General features: G+C 39.7%; 1 protein-coding gene across 1 annotated transcript in view; it reads left to right on the top strand.

Moving 5' to 3' along the window:
• The window catches only part of pcnx1 (pecanex 1), a 51,955-nt gene extending 33,250 nt beyond the window's left edge, over positions 1-18,705 (top strand). The window contains exons 21-37 of the mRNA XM_051957465.1: positions 1,074-1,224; positions 1,468-1,609; positions 1,776-1,953; positions 2,111-2,219; positions 2,436-2,565; positions 2,659-2,717; positions 3,678-3,893; positions 6,393-6,646; positions 8,254-8,484; positions 8,945-9,045; positions 9,353-9,503; positions 10,845-11,075; positions 12,332-12,606; positions 12,690-12,868; positions 14,443-14,873; positions 16,193-16,333; positions 17,441-18,705. Coding sequence (XP_051813425.1) covers positions 1,074-1,224; positions 1,468-1,609; positions 1,776-1,953; positions 2,111-2,219; positions 2,436-2,565; positions 2,659-2,717; positions 3,678-3,893; positions 6,393-6,646; positions 8,254-8,484; positions 8,945-9,045; positions 9,353-9,503; positions 10,845-11,075; positions 12,332-12,606; positions 12,690-12,868; positions 14,443-14,873; positions 16,193-16,333; positions 17,441-17,581 — 3,120 coding nt within the window. The 3' untranslated portion in view covers positions 17,582-18,705. The remainder of the gene's footprint in view (positions 1-1,073; positions 1,225-1,467; positions 1,610-1,775; positions 1,954-2,110; positions 2,220-2,435; positions 2,566-2,658; positions 2,718-3,677; positions 3,894-6,392; positions 6,647-8,253; positions 8,485-8,944; positions 9,046-9,352; positions 9,504-10,844; positions 11,076-12,331; positions 12,607-12,689; positions 12,869-14,442; positions 14,874-16,192; positions 16,334-17,440) is intronic.
• Positions 18,706-20,067: the final 1,362 nt, after the last annotated feature.

Below are 20,067 nucleotides of genomic sequence, written 5' to 3' on the forward strand. Positions count from 1 at the left end.
TTGCCCATTTTTCATTTTTTTCTCGAGTGAACTCCTCCTAGGGGGAAACTCCAATTCACCTCAAATTTGGCCAGTACATACAGGAGGCCTTAATGATCCAAAGTTATTAAAATCTTTCTCCAAAGTCAAAGGGGGTGTCCATGGCGGCCTCTGGAATTTTGATCCTTCACCATGAAATTTCAAATGCTGTGTAAATGTCCTGAACATGCTCCAGTCTGCCTGAAACTTTACATGTATGATCAGAGTCCTGCCCTGATCACATCCATATGATGAAATACACCCCCTGTCAAAGGTTGTAGGACAGGTTCTACTTTATTTGAATGAGACAGTGTCCTAAAACTTTTGACAGGGGGTGTATGTCTTTGTTTTGTTTTGTTTTTTTTAGCAATATAGCAACATTATAATGCCATAAATTATAAAAAAAGAAAAACAAAAGTTGAATTTCTTTGATTATTAGTTTTAGAAAACATGTTAAAAGCTGGGCTCCACATGCTAAAGGTATCCAACTGTTTACATTTTTTCAGCCTCTACATATTTTTCAGCCTCTAAAACAGTTCCTAGCTGAAATCAGGCAGCGTCACGCCACATTTTCTGCATTTCCATCCGTCTTTGTTATTTTGCAAAAACACGGGGCAGCCTTCTTTCTGCGTCCTCGTTCGACTTTTCCACATTTGGATTCACAGCCACAGGCATGCTGGTGTGAACGGTGGAAAAACTGCCCAGAGCTCAACCTTGTTAGTTCAAACCATTTATTATTGGCCAATTTATGAGCGAGACATGCAGACTTAAGTGATTTTGAAGACATGTCACCATTTTAAGCTTATTTCTGGCTATTTTTCAGGCAGAACTGCACATCACACGATGAGCACAAGGAAAGTTCTGATGATTCTTTCAGTTTTTGTAGTTTCTGGCTAAGATAAATGTAATTTTAGTGTTTCGTTTTTGTGTCTTTAAAGATAATATGCCTTTAACGCCTGCCTGTAGGTTGAAGTGAGGTAAAGGAGAAGTCAGGAAGGCTAGATAGCAGCAGATAGAAGCTCTATACATCAAATAATCTCTTTATATTCCTTTAGCCTTTCCTCAGTTACGTCCTCTACGCTCTTTTGGGGACGGTGGGGCTGCTCACACACTATCTGCTGCCTCAAGTCCGCAAACAGCTGCCCTGGTACTGCTTCTCCCACCCTCTGCTCAAAACCAAGGAGTACTATCAGTTTGAAGTCAGAGGTAAGTAACTGGAGACATTTTGTGTTTGCTGTGTCTGTTCAACCAGAGAAGAAAAACTGTGTCTAGACTCGCAAATAGAAACTCAAACAATCACTTTGCTGTCGTGTCAATCATCAGTCTGAACAAAGCAAATGCAGATTGGAAAGTCGACAGTTTTCTTCCGTCAGTCTTTGTTTGTCATGCGCTTCTACAGCTTAGCAATTTTGAATTCCTGAACTGTATCTCTAAACTGTCTGTCTTCAGATGCGGCTCACGTGATGTGGTTTGAAAAGCTCCATGTGTGGCTGCTGTTTGTGGAAAAGAACGTCCTCTATCCGCTCGTCATCCTTAATGAGCTGAGCGGCAGCGCCAGAGAGCTCGCCAGCCCAAAGAGGCTCGACACAGAGTGAGGACTCTTAGTATCTTCTTTGCTTCCGGCGTCACTTTTCTAACTTAATATAATCTATAATGCTTCCTGGTTGGAAAGCAGCACTGCTGAATTAGTAGTTAGTGGTATTGATCTCACTCTTGGTGATTTGTGGTTTCTGATGGCCGCTTTGTTTGTGTTTCAGGGTCGGCGCTCTGATGATCACAGTCGCTGGCCTGAAGCTGCTGCGCTCCTCCTACAGCAGTCCAACCTACCAGTACGTGACCATCCTCTTCACCGTCCTCTTCTTCACCTTCGACTACCGTCATCTGTCTGAGACGCTGCTGCTCGACCTCTTCCTCATGTCCATCGTTTTCAGCAAGGTGAGAGGAATATATGTATAATAATGAGTTGTGAAAGCTACAGATGGTTCATATTTCTTAACTATTTCTACTCGTTTGCACTCAAAGGACTTTTTTTGTTTTGATGTTGCTGCTGTACTTTGATCAATATCCTGAACTTCATTTCCTTTTCTTCCAGTTGTGGGAGCTGCTCTACAAGCTGCACTTTGTCTACACCTACATCGCCCCGTGGCAGATCACATGGGGCTCAGCCTTCCACGCCTTTGCTCAGCCCTTTGCTGTGCCTCGTATCCTTTCTCTGCAGTTTGTCATTAACATGAACTGTACGCTGAGTTTCTTCTGTGCACCTGTGTCACTAGAACACCACAGTAAATAATGTTCTTGAACTTGCTGGTGTGTTTTTAGGTCATGCATGGTGTTAGAGTTTTATGAAGCTCCTATTAAATGTACAGAAACAAGATGCCCTCTCTAGCAAACAGTGACCTTGACCTGAGCTCCTCCAGACTCTGCCATGCTGTTTGTCCAGGCTGTAGTGTCAGCAGTCTTCTCCACCCCCCTCAACCCCTTCCTGGGCAGCGCCATCTTCATCACCTCCTACGTCCGACCCGTCAAGTTCTGGGAGAGAGACTACAAGTAGGGACGAATGCAGAAACATTATTTGTCTAATATAAGATGGTCTTTCTGTGAATCTGCTTCTCAAATGTGTGAATTTTAATTGCCGTGCAGCACCAAGAGGGTGGATCACTCTAACACTCGGCTGGCCTCTCAGCTAGACAGAAATCCAGGTGAGGATGTGACATTTAAATTTACTGGTTTGTTTTTCCTTTAAAGGCTCTAAATGTCATACCTAAAACCACTTAATGCTGCAAGATGGGCAGCATCCCAGACCCAAATAAACAGGAATCTTGGCCACACCTCCCATTCTCCACTTGTATTTGCAACCAGAAAAGTTGTGTACATGACAGGCAACAAAAAATACCTCAGCCACAACTATTAGCCCATGCTAGCATTCTGAAATGCATTGGATATTTGTGGCAGGTTGCTGTTAGCTCAAGAAATGCTGTCCTCACTTGACCTGTCACTACTACTATCTGCTTCTATGAGCGGAACATACATTGAACAGTAGGGAAACAAACAAACAAACAAAGGCCAGAGTGGAAATGATAAATGTGAAGATGTAGCAGAGAAGAGCCTTAAAACAACAGTTGAAACTCTCACAATGAGCTAAAAAAATTACCTAAATAATGTACATAAAATGCTTGAACAGTTGAACGATGTACTGCACTTTTGCTGTTACAGTGTGAGAGCCAACAGTTTCAAAGGGAGGGATTCACGTGCACTAACTTAAGCATGGCTAGACCAACAGCCAAAACATAAAACATTGTCTTCCTTCACTCTCTGCTAAAAGCACCTTAACTGTACTATATTTTTACATTACAAGTAGTTGTTTGCTGCTATAGTACTGCCAGGTTTAGTCCAAAATCTTACATATTGCACCTGTTAAAGTTTATTTCAGCAAAATAGACTCGCTTGATGCAGCTGCTCTGTGCACTGTTGCTGTCACCACAGTTTATTTTTGGCAAACAGGGACAATTGATGCCCTCATTTAAGTTCTAATCTCTTATTTAAAGCTGCCTCTTTTAACAAGAGTCCAGTTTAAATCCTCAGTCAATTTCCATAATGTCACTGTCTGAATACCATATGTGGTGTATTTACCCTTCTGCCTTCCTACATTCCTTCTTCAGGCTCTGACGACAACAACTTGAACTCCATCTTCTACGAGCATCTTACCCGCTCTCTGCAGCACAGCCTGTGTGGAGACCTCCTGCTGGGCCGCTGGGGAAACTTCAGCACCGGGGATTGTTTCATCCTGGCCTCCGACTACCTGAACGCTCTGGTGCATCTCATAGAGATCGGCAACGGCCTGGTCACCTTCCAGCTCCGAGGGCTGGAGTTCAGAGGTGAGGAGGTCCATGTGTGGCAGAGCGTGTAGAGAGCGTGGAACCAAACATGTCAAGAATGTAGTTAAAATCCATGTCCAGTCAAAGTTCTAGCCAGTGAAAGTCAAGTTGTTGTTTTTTTACTTTGTTTACGTGTCTGTGTGGTGATTCTTAAATGCTGGAAGGGACAAGGTGAGTCAATGCCAGGGCTGAGGATTTCCACCGTGTAAGATGACTCAGAAACACCGTTTCAGACTTCAATTTTTTTTTTTTTTTGAAGGGGGACTATAAATATGTAACTCTTGATGGAAAGAGATGAGTTTTTAGGGGTTTAACCAAGGACCAGAGAGACATAAATGTACGGTGGCGCAAGATACAACAGTAGAAATATTTTGGAAATGATACAAAGGGGTTTCAGGGAAATGGGGGTCTTGCTGTGCCTCAAAACTGTAGTTTAGGAGTGCCCTTACAGCTCAGCTGACTGAACAGGCCACCCATAAACAAAGCCTGTAGTCCCCAACGCAGTGATCATGGGTTCGAATCCAGCTCATGGCCATTTACTGCATGTCATTCCCCTACTCTACTACCCACATTTCCTGTCTCTCTCTCTTCAATGTCCTATATATAATAAAGGCAAAAAGCAAAACTGTAGTTTATATGATCAGTGTCACAAACATTCCGAAGTAAGAATCCATAGTCATTTATGGCTTCATCTTTAATTCAGAAGTCATGACAAGCTGTGGTAACTTCCAAAAAATACTCCAAGTCTGTGGCCAAATGATATGTTGATGTTTGTCAAAAAAATCCCATTTTTACATTGTTGTATAGCATTTTACAATAATAAGAGTCAGGTCAGATATGTCAACCACATCCCATTTTGTCTTTTAGTTTCCACACTGAACAGGTCATATAAACAGCTCAGTTAGCTGGTAGGCTAGTGTTAGCAGTAGAGGTGGTAGTGGTGCTATATATGAATAATAAAACTATAATAAGTAATATCAGTGTAAGTCACAGTTTGTGTTGTGCTCCCTGTTTTACTTCCACCATGTCTTCACAAAGTAAACTCAAAGCTCAGTTTGAACCAGCTCCCTGTGAATGAGGTTTACCAGATGGTGTAAAGAATGCAGTACAATGGAATGTGTTAAACTCTATTCAGTCTATGCTTCTTTTCCTACTCATATTTCTAACACTAATGCTGTTTTTATTCCCAAGAAAGTTTGGCTAAACCCTGAGGATTATTTGCAAACAGTATCTGACTCATGTCTGGATATAGATGAAGGTTGGACCTATCAGTGATAAGAATCAGTGACACACACTTCTTCAGTAACGAGAAGAAAACTGTTTGATGGGCTCATGTAATGCATGAGAGGCAAACATCCATGAAAGCCCATAATAAGAATGCATTGTTTGGTTGCAATAAGAACTCCAAATGTTCTCCTCCCTGACTTCCAACAGCTCATTCACCTTAAACGTTCTCTATGTGCCTCCAAAATTAGGCTTTTTTTATTTTAATTACGTATGTATGCCAAGATGAAATCATTATTTCTTCTTATTTCCATGTGTTCATATACTGATTGTTGTTTGTTTTTTAATTGTGAACATTAAAATGACTATTTGTGTACTTTGTTTAATACGCTGATGTTGTTAGATTAAAAATAAACCATATTCCCCCTGGTGCATATTAATAAAAGATCAGTGAAAATTAGCATGATAATTGTCAATAGCACCAGAAATTATTTTTCTCTGTCTGTATGGTGCAGCCCTAGAATGAGTGAGGATTAGTAACCAGTCTCTCAGCATTTTCCAAAAGTTAAAGCAGCATTCCAGCATCTTAGTTCAGTACTTTAGCTCGCTGCAAAACACACCTGGTCGTGCTCTATCATCGTGACTTTGGGTGATTCAGTCGGAAGATTTCTGCTGCACAACAAACTTGTTTGAAGCACGAGTGCTGCTGAGAGCATGTGATGCAGTCAACCTTTTACAGCGTTAAGAGACACTCCTGAAAGCATGACACTCATCAGCAGCCTGTCAGCACCTTCGACTGTAAATGAAAAATGTCGTTACACATTACCTTTTATAGTTCTTCTGTCTGTGGACGTGCGGTTTAACCCGTTAAGGTGGCCTCTAAGCATGAACAGGGACGTGTGTATGTTACATCAGGTGTTAGTGGGTTGGTGTGTTAAAGCTCTGACGATTAACCCAATTCACCCAAAAGTATGTCAACAGAAGAATAATCTCTTCAGGTATTTTGTTAATTGATTGATTTGGGTACATTATCAAGCAATAATCCCAGTTCTGTCTTTTTAATATGAGGTTTTATGTCACAGAAGCCAGAATATTTTTGGGTTTTCGTTAAAAAAAACACAACAGTGAAACAAAGCTTTAGATGCGAGGGTTTGAATTTTTTTTCATACTTTTCTTACATTTTATAGAACAAATATTCATCATTCTCCCTCTTGAGTTTCCAGTTTTATTAAGCTGTACATTTTATTTAACCGGTTGATGTTTCCTCCTCCTCAGGAACCTACTGCCAGCAGCGGGAAGTGGAGGCCATCACTGAAGGGGTGGAGGAAGACGAGGGCTGCTGCTGCTGCGAGCCGGGTCATCTGCCTCACATCTTATCCTTCAACGCCGCCTTTGGGCAGCGCTGGCTGGCCTGGGAGGTTCTGGTCACCAAATATGTCCTGGAGGGCTACAGCATCACCGATAATAGCGCCGCCTCCATGCTGCAGGTGTTCGACCTGCGACGGATCCTCACCACCTACTACGTCAAGGTTTGTTTGGTCACACTGGACAGTTTAACCCTCTGAATCCTAAAAGCTGGCTTGGAAAAGCGTCATATTTTATAAAAATCACTGTAGGTATACTATTTGATATAAGCAGAAACTGTAAAAACAGAAAGAAATGTCAGATTTGTGTGATGCGCGTGTGACTTTGGCTTTGAATTTTGTCAGGAACGTTTGCCAAATCTGAGCTTAAAATCATTATATTTCATCAAAATCATTGTACACATCATAGCTACAATTTTAAAATTTACCAAAAATAAACTATTTGACCAGATTCTGTCGAAGAAACCCAAAAATTCTGCACTCCATAGCACAATTGTGAAGCCATTAGTTGTAACCAACAGTCAGATGACAAAGATGGAGGTGCTTCTTGGCTGAACTGCAGGATGTGTTTGCACAAAACTGACAGGAGACAAGTATAAAAACTTAGGCTGCCTTCTGAATTGCATACTTAGATGTTTACTTTATGGCTGCCATTAAAAATATATACTGTTAGATGGCACATGCCGTACATTTTTACCGTTGCAGTCTATTGTGCAAAATGAACTGTCATCTGTCGTATGCAGGTTATGGGTTAGAAGAGCCACAGAATCTGCAGCTGTATTTGACATATTACACTCAACAAAAATATAAACGCAACACTTTTGTTTTTGCTCCCATTTTTTATGAGATGAACTCAAAGGTCTAAAACTTTTTCCACATACACAATATCACCATTTCTCTGAAATATTGTTCACAAATCTGTCTAAATCTGTGATAGTGAGCAAGATGCTTTTATTGTGGACAGTCTAAGGCACACCTGTGCACTAATCATGGTGTCTAATCAGCATCTTGATAGGGCACACCTGTGAGGTGGGATGGATTATCTCAGCAAAGGAGAAGTGCTCACTATCACAGATTTAGACAGATTTGTGACAATATTTGAGAGAAATGGTGATATTGTGTATGTGGGAAAAGTTTTAGATCTTTGAGTTCATCTCATAAAAAATGGGAGCAAAAACAAAAGTGTTCCGATTATATTTTTGTTGATTGTATGTGTTGGGATGTGCTCAATCTTCATTCTGGTATGCTCGATAGAATAGTAGTAAGGGTATTGGTACGCACCCAAATTAGCACTGCAAGTTGTAAAATATCTGTGGTATGTAGAGCCACTATTTTGTAAAATAAAACGAAGAAATTCAACTTTGCTTTTTCTTCCTTTTGATTTATGTCATAACTTAAGCTAATAAAAAAATAATAAATTTTGTTTGTAATGAACTTTTCATTTAGGCAAAATCTCAAAGTGCTACATTGAAGATATAGAACGGGTAAAAACAAAACAATCAGATAAAATAACAGTAAAAAATAAAAACGTCCGTGCCAAACGTAGAAAAAAAAAACTGCACAAAAGACAGTTATGAGTCTTCTCTACTTCTGATCATGGTTGTGCTGTTTCCATAGAGGTGCAGGATTTTATACAGCAGTGAAAAATGAACCCACAGTGTGTAAAAATGTGACTCCCCCAGAAGCTTGTTGGGGTTCAACGGATTGCTTACTTTTTGAACTCGCTGTGGGATTTCCAGTTGATCTGAATGCATCACGTCTTTCCTCTTCAGGGTATCATCTACTACGTGGTCGCGTCCCCTAAACTGGAGGAGTGGCTGGCTAATGAGACCATGAAAGACGGCCTGCGGGGATGTGGGGAGAGGAACTACGTAGACCTGGACCCCACCTTCAACCCCAACATCGACGAGGACTACGACCATCGGCTCGCTGGCATCTCCAGGGACAGTTTCTGTGGCGTCTACCTGGGCTGGATCCAATACTGCAACTCTCAGAGGGCCAAGGTGACGCCGACTTCAGTTTTCTGTTTGTAGAGGGTGAAGGAGGGGCGCTGGTCTGAGCTGACTGTATTTATTCAGATACACACATAGACTGGCTTATTGTGGGATGCATGTGATGGATCTCACACAGCAGGACAGTTTTGATGATGGTGTGATAAGGGTTACTTTGTACTGTGTTTTTGCAGCGTGTGGATAAAAGTACACTAATAGCCTCGTAGTGACAGTTCACGGTCAAACTTCAAAAGCCTTTGAAAACCATAAATCCTCCAAGTAATGAGATTTTAATCAAATTATAAAAGCTGTTCCGTCTTGTTAGATCCCCAACAGGATGACGTGTTTTTAATAAATGAAGAAGGGCGATGAAAATGTCAGGGAAATATTTTCAGTGTAAGATAAAGATTTTTAGATAAATGTTAGCAGAGAATAGCTTCACAAATCCTGCTTGTCTGTGCTTTGTTTGCAGCCGCTGGACAGTGAGAAGGACTCGGCTCTGGTGCTGCTCTGCTTCGGCCTCTGTGTTCTGGGACGCAGAGCTCTGGGAACAGCAGCCCATCATATGTCCAGGTTAGTTAGTAATCTTTGTTATTATGAGCCAACCAGTTCAAATGTTCTCTTATGTAGGCCAAACAATGAGACTTGGACCTCCTGTGACAGTCGTGTTGTTAATGTTTCCTGTTTAACTTTTAAAATAATGAAAATGTGTCATTTTAGGTTTGCAATGACCTCGATGACTAAGCATCGACACAAACATTTTAATATGCACGGTCACGCATACACTTGGGCTGTTTTCTTTCCTTCTGTCCTTTCCGTCTGTCCTCTGGATGAAAAGAAGTAAATAACGCTTTAATGTCTTTGTTCCGTTCCATCACAGCAATCTGGAGTCTTTCCTTTATGGACTTCATGCATTATTTAAGGGAGATTTCCGCATCTCCTCGGTGCGAGATGAGTGGATCTTCGCGGACATGGAACTCCTCAGGAAGGTCGTGGTGCCTGGAATCAGAATGTCTCTCAAATTACACCAGGTGAGACTCCACAGAACGAACCGCTGTCGATACAAAAGGGCCTTCAGCCTCATATTTAGAATAGAACAGAATAAAATAGCCTTTGTTAGTCCCTCATAGTGAAATTTGCAATGTCACAGCAGCAAAGTCACAGTAAGAAAAATCAAGAGAACACATCTATAAATTAAAGACATTTAAACTTATTTAAAGAGATTTATCAGGGAAAAAGGCCCCCTAGTTCCAATATTTAAATATGACAACAAAGACACTGCTGGGTCGCTCGTAAATGTAATATCATGTACAAATACAAGTAAATAATGAAAGTATTAATTATGTAATCAGAATGAAAATACATCATTGCAATGGAAAGATGTGATGACGAATAAGAATGACTGCTTATTTATAACATGACAATGCATACAAAGTCTTTTTCCTAATGACTCATAAATAGGTTGTAAAGTTTAAACCTTAATGTATTTTTTTCCATTTAATACAAACTTTAAGTTCTACGTTCCTGAGACAGATAATCTTCCTAACAATGAGACCGTAGTATATGCTTAGAAGGACCTGCAGCCTCAGGTCCATTTGATACGTCGTCCAAGGAGCCTCTTTACACTGAAACTCCAAACCTGAGATTTCTATTTTTGGCTCTTATGGTGCGACAGACACAACTCATTACTACACAAAGCAGACAAACTGTAACTGTGAAAATTAAAGCAACTGATCTTTAATGGACGACTAAAAGAACCCTGGCATATACACCCCCTGTCAAAAGGTTTAGGACACTTTCTCATTCAAATAAAGTAGAACCTGTCCTACAACTTTTGACAGGGGGTGTATCTACCAGATTTGGTACACATATGCAGCACATCAGGCTGAACAAAAAAGTCAGTGACAGCCACATTCCAAACCCAACAGGAAGTGAGCTATTTTGCGTTGAATGTCAGATTTTGCCCATTTTTCATTTTTTTCTCGAGCAAACTCCTCCTAGGGGGAAACTCCAATTCTCCTCAAATTCTGCCAGTACATACAGGAGGCCTTAATGATCCAAAGTTATTAAAATCTTTTCCCAAAGTCAAAGGGCGTGTCCGTGGCGGCCTCTGGAATTTTGGTCCTTCGCCATGAAATTTCAAATGCTGTGTAAATGCCCTGAACATGCTCCAATCTGCCTGAAACTTTACATGTATGATCAGAGTCCTGCCCTGATCACATCCATATGATGAAATACACCCCCTGTCAAAGGTTGTAGGACAGGTTCTACTTTATTTGAATGAGACGGTGTCCTAAAACTTTTGACAGGGGGTGTAAATAAATGATAACCTAACCTTTCTGTTTTGTCGCTGCACTTGTTTCCTTTTCCAGGACCACTTCACGTCCCCCGACGAGTACGATGAGCCGGCGGTTCTTTTCGAGGCCATCTCCTCCCACCAGCAGAACCTGGTCATCGCTCACGAGGGCGACCCGGCCTGGAGGAGCGCCGTGCTGTCCAACGCCCCGTCGCTGCTCGCCCTGCGCCACGTCCTGGACGAGGGCACCAACGAGTACAAAATCATCATGCTCAATCGACGATACCTCAGCTTCCGTGTGATCAAGGTGGGACCACAGCGGATTCAATGTCATTCAGCGTTTGCCACTAATTCTAAGACTCCTGTTTGATTCTGGCCTCAGTTTCACGCCTCACATCAACAAAGTCATCCAATCCTGCTTCCTCCAGATAAGATTGCCAAAATCAAATCAATCCTCCCTCTGTCAGACCTTGAAAAAATCATCCATGCCCTCATTTTTTTTCCCGGTCTTGATAACTGCAACTCCCTTTTATCGGGCATTCCACAAAAATCCCTCTCCCGCCTCCAACCGGTCTGTAACGCAGCAGCTTGGCTTCCTACTGGTTTTAACAGACGACATCACATCTCCCCTGTTCGATTTTAAGATTTTTTGCTGATCATTTTTAAAGCTTGCCCCGACTATATTTTAGACATGCTAACCTCGTCCGTCCCTTAGATCCTCAGGTGAGTCCCTCCTGCTTGTTCCAAAGTCGAGGCTTAACCCTCGTGTCGTCCTGCAGGTCAAAGATGGTTTTAAAGTTTGAAAATGTGGGAAAAATATATATTTTCACAGTGAAACTTCTAATGTCCACTTTTCGAAATTATTGGGGAATCTTTCAACATTTTTTGGTGGGGAAAAAAAAAGAAATGTTAAAAATGTTTCTTTAAGAACATTCACCAACAAAATCAACCAAAATCCAGCAGATTTTACTGGATTTTGGTTGATTTTTTTTTGTGAATGTTCTTAGAGAAAATGTCAGAAGTTTTACTGATGTATATGTAATCACTTTAGATATTTTTAGGATTTTTTTGGAAGATGTTTACTCATTTTTACTCATTTTCTTGCTGAATTTGGGGTATTTTTTTTAAATACAACTTTTAAGGGAAACCTTTAAGGAATTATTGGAATTTTCTTCCTGAAGGTTTTACAAATTTTTAGAAATTTGGGGAATTTTTTTGCTGAATTTTGGGATTTTTTTTCAGACAAGGAAACAATATTTTTTGGTCCCCGTAAATGAAGACAACAGGACGGTTAAATCTAAGGGTGACCGGGCCTTCTCCATCAGGACCCCTCGGCTTTGGAACAACCTGTCTGAGGAGATAAGGCTCACTCAATCAGTAGATTCTTTTAAGTCACTTCTTAAAACCCACTTTTATTGGCTCGCCTTCCTGTAAAGTTCTCTTTTCTTTCTCTTTTATCACTGTGTTGTATCTGTCAAAGCACTTTGTGAATGTTCTTCTAAAAGGTGCTATAGAAATAAAGTTGTTATTATTCTCAGTAATTAGTGGGAACTTGTGCTGCAGGTGAATAAAGAATGTGTCCGAGGCCTTTGGGCTGGGCAGCAGCAGGAGCTGGTGTTCCTGAGAAACAGAAACCCAGAGCGCGGCAGCATCCAGAACGCCAAGCAGGCTCTGCGGAACATGATCAACTCCTCGTGCGACCAGCCCATCGGTTATCCCATCTACGTGTCTCCGCTGACCACCTCCTACTGCAACTCACACCCGCAGCTCGGACACATCCTGGGAGGCCCCATCAGCATCGGGAACATCCGCAACTTCGTCGTCAGCACCTGGCACAGGTCGGTGGTCCAGCGGGTTGAGTTTTGAGCTGGAAAAACAAACATTTGTGACATTTTTGGTATAATAAATACTTTTCTCATAGGTTACGGAAGGGCTGTGGTGCAGGCTGTAACAGTGGAGGGAATATTGAGGATTCAGACGCTGGAGGTTTGTCCTGTGGCAGTGGGAACGGGACGGGAGGAGACTCTCAGCAGAGCTCGGTGTCACAGGGAGGAACCTCTGGACCTGCTCCTCCTCACTCATACCAGCCACATCCTCTGGGTACGAACTGCCACACCTGTGTCACATTTTACTGATTGCAGCATTACATAATTGCTCCTACTATGGAGTGACACAATGCTAGAAATGAAGTAGATGGTACAAATTCCTCAAAAATTCTACAAATATTGATGCCACAGTGAACGTAAATGAATAATCTTTTTTTATTAAGCACTTTGCAAAAAGTATCAAAACACAACCTCCAGCTATAAAATCATCATTTTAGAAAAAAACTGCATGAGGCATACAGAAACAGCAGTGTTAGAAAGGAAAAATAATATTAGTAGACATGAAAGACAAACTTGGGTCTCGAGGCGTCGAGGCAAACACTTTGTGCCCTCAAATCTTCAGCTGAGCTCCAGGAACAAACAAAAGACCTCTTCATGAGGTTGTCAAAGTGTTCAAAGGAGCATTCTGCACTAAAAAAGTCAGAAATATTGCTAAGAGCAAGCTGTGACGGACTTAAAAGTTATCAGTAAAATCCTAAAAATTATCCAAAAATCTACTGGGAGCCAGTTCAAAGAGGCTGAAACAGGAGTGGTGTGTTTGTGTTTATTTATTCTGGTTATTTCAGCTATTTCTCGTGGAAAAATCTGAAATAGACATGAAAGAAAAAGTTTTGTATGGTGACAGCATTTCTCCTGCAGTGTTCAGCTGCATTCTTTCTATAGAAAAGAAAGAATGCAAACAATAACTGGTCTTGGTGCAATAAATATATTTAAAATTTTAATATTGCGGAAACCTGTAGAATCTGGACTTGATGTGTTTAAAATAAACCAAACTGGATCATAAAACTATTTCTTCTGAGCTTTTCGATGAGGCTTTTTGTCGTATTTTCAGCGTCTCTAAAAAACTTTATAGTTGTGCTTGTGTTGTTTTACTTTGTGCTCAGGTTTTTAAATTCTTAGATTCTGAATTCACAAATGAAGATTATGGACTGTAAATGAGATTATACGTCAAAGGGTTTCCAGCGTCAGTTTTGAGTAATGAATGAGACACCTGAAAGAAATTATACGAGCAGTAAAAATGTTATTTCTTTCCTCTTTCAGTTCAATGTTCCTCCTCCATTGATATCTTCAATTCAAAACCTCAGAATTGACATGTTTTCAAAGTCTTTTGGCTCTAATGATTCCAATATTTCATTTTTATTTTCGTAATCAATCGTGCAAGTTGCTATTTTACTTAGTTTTGCTCATTGATTACTCAAGTTTTTGTTAATTTTTTTTACATTGTCTTTTTGCACATAATGTTTTTGCTACCTGTCTGATAACGTGCACAGCGCTTTGTAAGCTCAGACTGTTTATAAATCATAAATCACAACATTTTATCACATTGCTGGTCAAGTTTTGACATTGATTTTTGGTGCATTTCTGATAAAGACAAATGCAAATTTGATTAGATTCTTATTAAACTTTTAAATTCTTGGGTGTTACAGACTATGGAGCATGTTGCCATTGTCATGAATAGGAGTATGTTAGCCTGCTGACATTAGCATGAAATTAGTGTGACTGTACTCGTCTTTGGAATTCATTTTGATCCACCTAATTTGACCTGCCTCTCCTCCTCCTTTTGTCCAGCAACCAGCCAGAGCTCCCAGTCCGTTCAGTCTGGTCTGGTCCGTCACTCTCCTGCCCGGGCCTCTGTAGCCAGCCAGTCGTCCTCGTACCGCTACAGCAGCAGCCGCCACTCCTCCCTGCGCACCTCCACCACCGGCCTGGAGCCCTGCCGCCGCTCCTCCACCAGCCAGCTGTCTCTGCGAACCCTCCCCACGTCCCTGCAGCTCCGGCTGGGCTCCACCTCGGACCCCGCCGGCCCCTCCGCCTCCCTCTCCAGCCACAGCATCCCCCCCTGCAAGCGCCACACGCTGGTGGGCCTCCTGGGCAACGACGGCCTCTGCAGCACCGTGACGGACCCCCTCAGCCAGCATCATCACCACCATCACCACCCGCAGCAGCACAACCCCAGCGTCTCCACCGTACGGAGAGACGACATCTCCTACAGAGTGCAGGTCCGTAAGCATTAAGCTGGAATTAAAGGCATCACTGGCAATGACATTTAGCATCCTGAGAGCATGTAGATAAAGCAGAGATCTGTGTTGGTAACGTTAAAATACATCAGTTTGTGTTTTTACTGAAGCTATTTGCAGCCATTTTACACAGAAATGGGTCATAAAGTGTCCAAATTTTTTAATTTAACTACCATTAACAAGTAATGTCAAACAGAGTTCCCACTTAAGCGACTTGTTCACCCTGTTGGCATTAATTTGCAAACATCAGCCAACAGTTGCTTAGTAACCTCATTCCTGACAGAATCAACTGTAGTCTGTGCATCTTAATTTACCTGTTTTGCACAAACTCGATGAAAACATTTCACCAACCTGAGCTGCCCTGGTTTTAAAAAAAAAAATCTGAAAAAAAATACGTGATGATTTGGTCGTAAACGGGCCTTAAAAATGCATTATAGGCATGTGAAGTTTTGAAAGTAACAGCAGATGTCTGTAATTTTATTATATTTTTGTCTGGTTAAAACGGTCTAATTTTATGGTCACACATTGTAAAATAACAAATTAAATCTCGACATTATTTACAGTTTTTCTTCTGTGATTTTATTAGCTATTATTTGCAATTTAACATGCCATGAATTACCTGTAAAATAACAATAGTTAAAAGTATTATTTAGATTTTTTTAATTCTTACCACACATATTTTTTTCTTTTAAAATAACAGCAAGTATTTGTAAATGAATGATCTTTTTGCTTAAACATAGTGTATTTGTATGGTCAGAGTTGTAAAAGAACAAATTATTATATACAGTTTTGGCTGAATTTAGTTTGCTTCTTTTTTTCTGTGATTTTTATTAGCTATTATTTGCGATTTAAGAAAACTAGGAAAATATGTAAAATTGCTGTTCAAAATATATGTTCACTTTTAGATCCTTAAGTGACATATTTTTTCTTTGAAAATAACAGCCAGTATTTGTAAAATAACAATATTTTTGCTGATAGTGTATTGGTACAGTCAGAGTTAAAGTAGAGTCAGTAAAAGAATTAATTACTGTGTGGACGATATATTGAGTTTTGGCTTCTTTTTTTTTTTTTAACAGGCAACATATAAGTTAATACTTTCTTCTTTGATTTTACAAGTTATTACAGGTAAAGTCTGTGACGCTCACATCTTGTTTTGCCACAGTCCCACATGCGCTGCAGACGTTACCTGTATAAAGATCAGTTCTGCAGCACATCCGCTCCTCAAACGGTTCAAATACGTTAAGTGTAGCTGCGACTTCAGTCCTGCTGTGATCATATCGTGTTTGTGTTGTTGCTGTCAGATCGTGGACGTGAGTCAGGTACTGGAGAACATCAGCCTATCGAAGCGTAAGGAGCTGCAGTGGCCTGACGAGACGGTGAGACTGAGAGCAGGACGGACCTGCTGGAGAGACTGGAGCCCTTTAGAGGGCATGGAAGGACACGTAAGTTATTTTACACAGCAGCTTCTCCACGTTTACCTTTAACCCTCCTGTCGTCCTGCAGGTCAAAATTAACCCATTTTAACCTCTTGAGACCTGAGCTTGCACTTAGATTTCTTCTAGTTATTTGGGATAAGGAGCAACCAATAAACATAACAAATGTAGAAAATCTAATGTGTGATAATTGTGTTTCTTATATTTTTTTAAATGTAATTATATGTATATTATATTTGCATTGCTGTTATAATTATTGTTGGTAATATTCAATTTTTATTATTGTTATTATTTTTTTATTGTTGTCATTATTATGAACAATACGATCTCTTTGGGGAAAAAAATGTCCACATATGTGGACGTCAGGTCCGAAGAGGTTAAAATTTAAAAATGCCTAAAAAGTATATTTTCACTTCTTATGTCCACATTTTCAACATTTTTGGGAAATTTCTGAACATTTTTTGATGGAAAAAAGAAATGTAAAAAGAATGTTTCTTTAATAACATTCAGGAAAAAATCAACCAAAATCCAGCGAAATTTGCTAGATTTTGGCAGATTTTTTTCTGAATGTTATTAAACATATATCAGAAGTTTTACTGATATATATGCAATCATTTTAGATATTTTCTGGATTTTTTGGGAAGATTTTTACTCATTTTTAAAAAAATATTTACAAGAATTTTCTCGCCATATTTGGGTGATTTTTTTTTTAACTTTTAAGGAATTATTGGAATTTTCTTCCTGAAGGTTTTGCAAATTTTCAGAAATTTGGGGAATATTACAGAATTTTTGGATTTTTTTTCAAACAAGGAAACAATATTTTTGGGTGCCTGTAAATGAAGACAGCAGGAGGGTGAATAAATTTTCTCTGACTTTGAATATTAGTTGTAAACTGCCCTATCAGATGAATCAAACTTAGACAGATGGATGTGATCTGTTCAGTTGTTCAGCTCCAAACACACTCTGACCTCTTGTCAGACGAATGATTTTACTGTGATGAGCTTGCTTCTTTTGGCCTGTAACACCGTCACTGACCTACTTGCTCGGTAATAAATGCCTCCATAAATGAGATTGGACGCCTCCCCTCACCGCCGCCTCCTCTGTTGCCCCCTGCAGGTGATTCACCGGTGGGTGCCTTGTAGCCGAGACCCAGCCAACCGCTCCCATATCGACAAGACCATCCTGCTGGTACAGGTGGAAGATAAGCTAGTGCCCATTATAGAGACTGGGGTCATTGAGTTGGGTGCAGAGGTTTGAGACGAGCAAGCACACACACATCACACACACACACACACACATCACACACACACACACACACACACACACACACACAGGGATGCTTGTGTGAAGACGAAGCCAGACCTCCGTGGCATCCTGCAGACAAACGGGACCCGGGAGCTGCCCCCCCGCCCCGGTCCTCATCGCTGAGGGGCAAAAGGAAGCCAGGGAAAAGTGCAAGCACAGGCAGAGCATACATTTACCCACAATGCTTTACCGCATCCACACACCGCCACAGTATCTGCCTTGCTTCGCGTCTCAGAAAATGCTGCATGACAGTAAAACAAAACCCTTAAGTTAAGTTAGTTCTCGCTACTGGTGATTAATTTCTATGCATTTCATCGAGGATTTTTCTTGGAAGTACTGACAGAGCTGAGTGTACGGAGCACCTGGAGTTTTTTTGTTTTGTTTTCTTCTTGTCCTTAAATAATTTGCCAAATAAGATGCGCCATGGTTTCATACACATGAAAGCTTCTTTTTTTTTCTTCTTTTTATTCGTTGCCAAGTCTGCAGAGGGGTCGGGACTCGACGGTGCTGCCACTCTGTCTCGTTATCGTCATTCCTTTTTTTTTTTGGATTATTTTTGAAAAATTTGCAAGATTAATTTGCGCAAAGTTTAAAAAACGAAAGGAACTTGCACTATAATTTTTTCTTTTTTTTTTAAATTTACAGTGATGCACTACAATCTTTAGATAATATCACGTTTTATTTATTACAGACTCTGAATGGCCATGGTTACCGATGCCTTTGGAATGAAAAAAATAATGCAATCATTATTCTGTTTTCAGCCATTTTTATTTTAATATTTTGTGTTTGATAAACTTGAAAATAACTTTTTACTGTATATGATTATATCTATAAATATATATATATTTACACAAATATATATATATATAATGTTAATGTATAAAAGATTTTGTTTTCAATATTTATTACTGTGAACATGGTATTTACACTTTTTTTTTCATTTTGGGACAAAGGTTAATGTATTATGGACCATTGGTTGAAAACAAGATGCCGCATTTTTGATGGACTGTTTCACTATTTAACTTAATTCTTTTTCTATATGCAGAAATAAAAGTTTGATTTATTGCTGTCTTTAATGCGCCTCTTCTACATGCTTACGCACTTTTTCAGCTGTTTTTGCATCAAAATACGAACTTTATTTAACACTTTAGCCTCAATTTACATCTTTAAAGTGGAACCTGGGTCATGAAATGGGGCTACATGCAGTAAATGTACAATAAAACTTTGTATTGTATTATTTATTTTGGCTGCAGTTTACATAATGCATCACCTGACTGCCCTGGACTTTGCCCTCTAGTGCCATAAACTGTTCATATCTGAATTATCATTTTCCATGAGGTCGTTCTTTAACCCTCCTGTTGTCCTCATTTAAGGGCACCAAAAATATTGTTTCCTTGTCTGAAAAAATTCAGCCAAAAATTCCCCAAATTTCTGAAAATTTGTAAAACCCTCAGCAAGAAAATTTCAATAATTCCTTGAAAGTTTTATTTTTTTTAAAAAATCCCCAAATTTGGCAAGAAAATTCTTGTAAATGTTTTCAAAAAAATGAGCCAAAATCTTCCAAAAAAATCTACAAATATCTCAGTTGATTACATATACATCAGTAAAATTTCTAATATTTTCTTGAACATTCACAGAAAAATCAATGATTTGATTTTTTTTTTCTGAATGTTCTTAAGAAACATGTTTAACATTTCTTTTTTTCCACAAAAAATGTTCGAAGATTTCCCAAAAATATTGAAAATGTGGACATCAGAAGTTTCACTGTGAAAATCTATTTTATCCACATTTTCAAACTTTAAAACGGGTCAGTTTTTCTCTCTATGGGTGACACCACTTGTTTCTTTTTTGTTTTGGAGTAAAATCGAAGCCTTCTGATTTACAACTTTTAATAAAAACTCCAGAATACATTTTAACAGCCCATTCCTTCTAATGGAATACACAATTATAATTTAAATGAGATCGAGTTGTTACGATCCAGCTCACCAGGGGAAAACGCCAATACAATGAAATCACCATCATTGTAGCAAAAACAAAAGTATTTTAGCGAACAATAGGTTTTTGAGGTAAAACAATACATCAAAACGAGTCACACGGCAGGAGGAACAGGTAAGTGGAAGCTACTCGCTTTAAAGAAATAACAAACAAAAAAATGACCTCTAACCAGAAGTTTTAAACCAACTTAATTACATGGTTATTCAAATAGAATGAACAGATTTCATTGTGCAATATTTCAATAAGTAAAAACAATAGAAAACTCCAGCCAAGTCACATGTATTCTACTAGCAATCAACTTTTATTTCCCATCTTCCAGTGTGGCCACCATCTGCAGCACAGGAAGCATCAGCGCGATAAAAAAATTCCTCCTCCACTGAGCTGATCGCCGTTGTTATTTGATGTCATTCGATGGTCTTAAACCTCAAATAAAAAGTCGATTG

This window comes from Acanthochromis polyacanthus, chromosome 1 (genome assembly GCF_021347895.1).
Source record: "Acanthochromis polyacanthus isolate Apoly-LR-REF ecotype Palm Island chromosome 1, KAUST_Apoly_ChrSc, whole genome shotgun sequence".
Classification (NCBI taxonomy): Eukaryota; Metazoa; Chordata; class Actinopteri; family Pomacentridae; genus Acanthochromis; species Acanthochromis polyacanthus.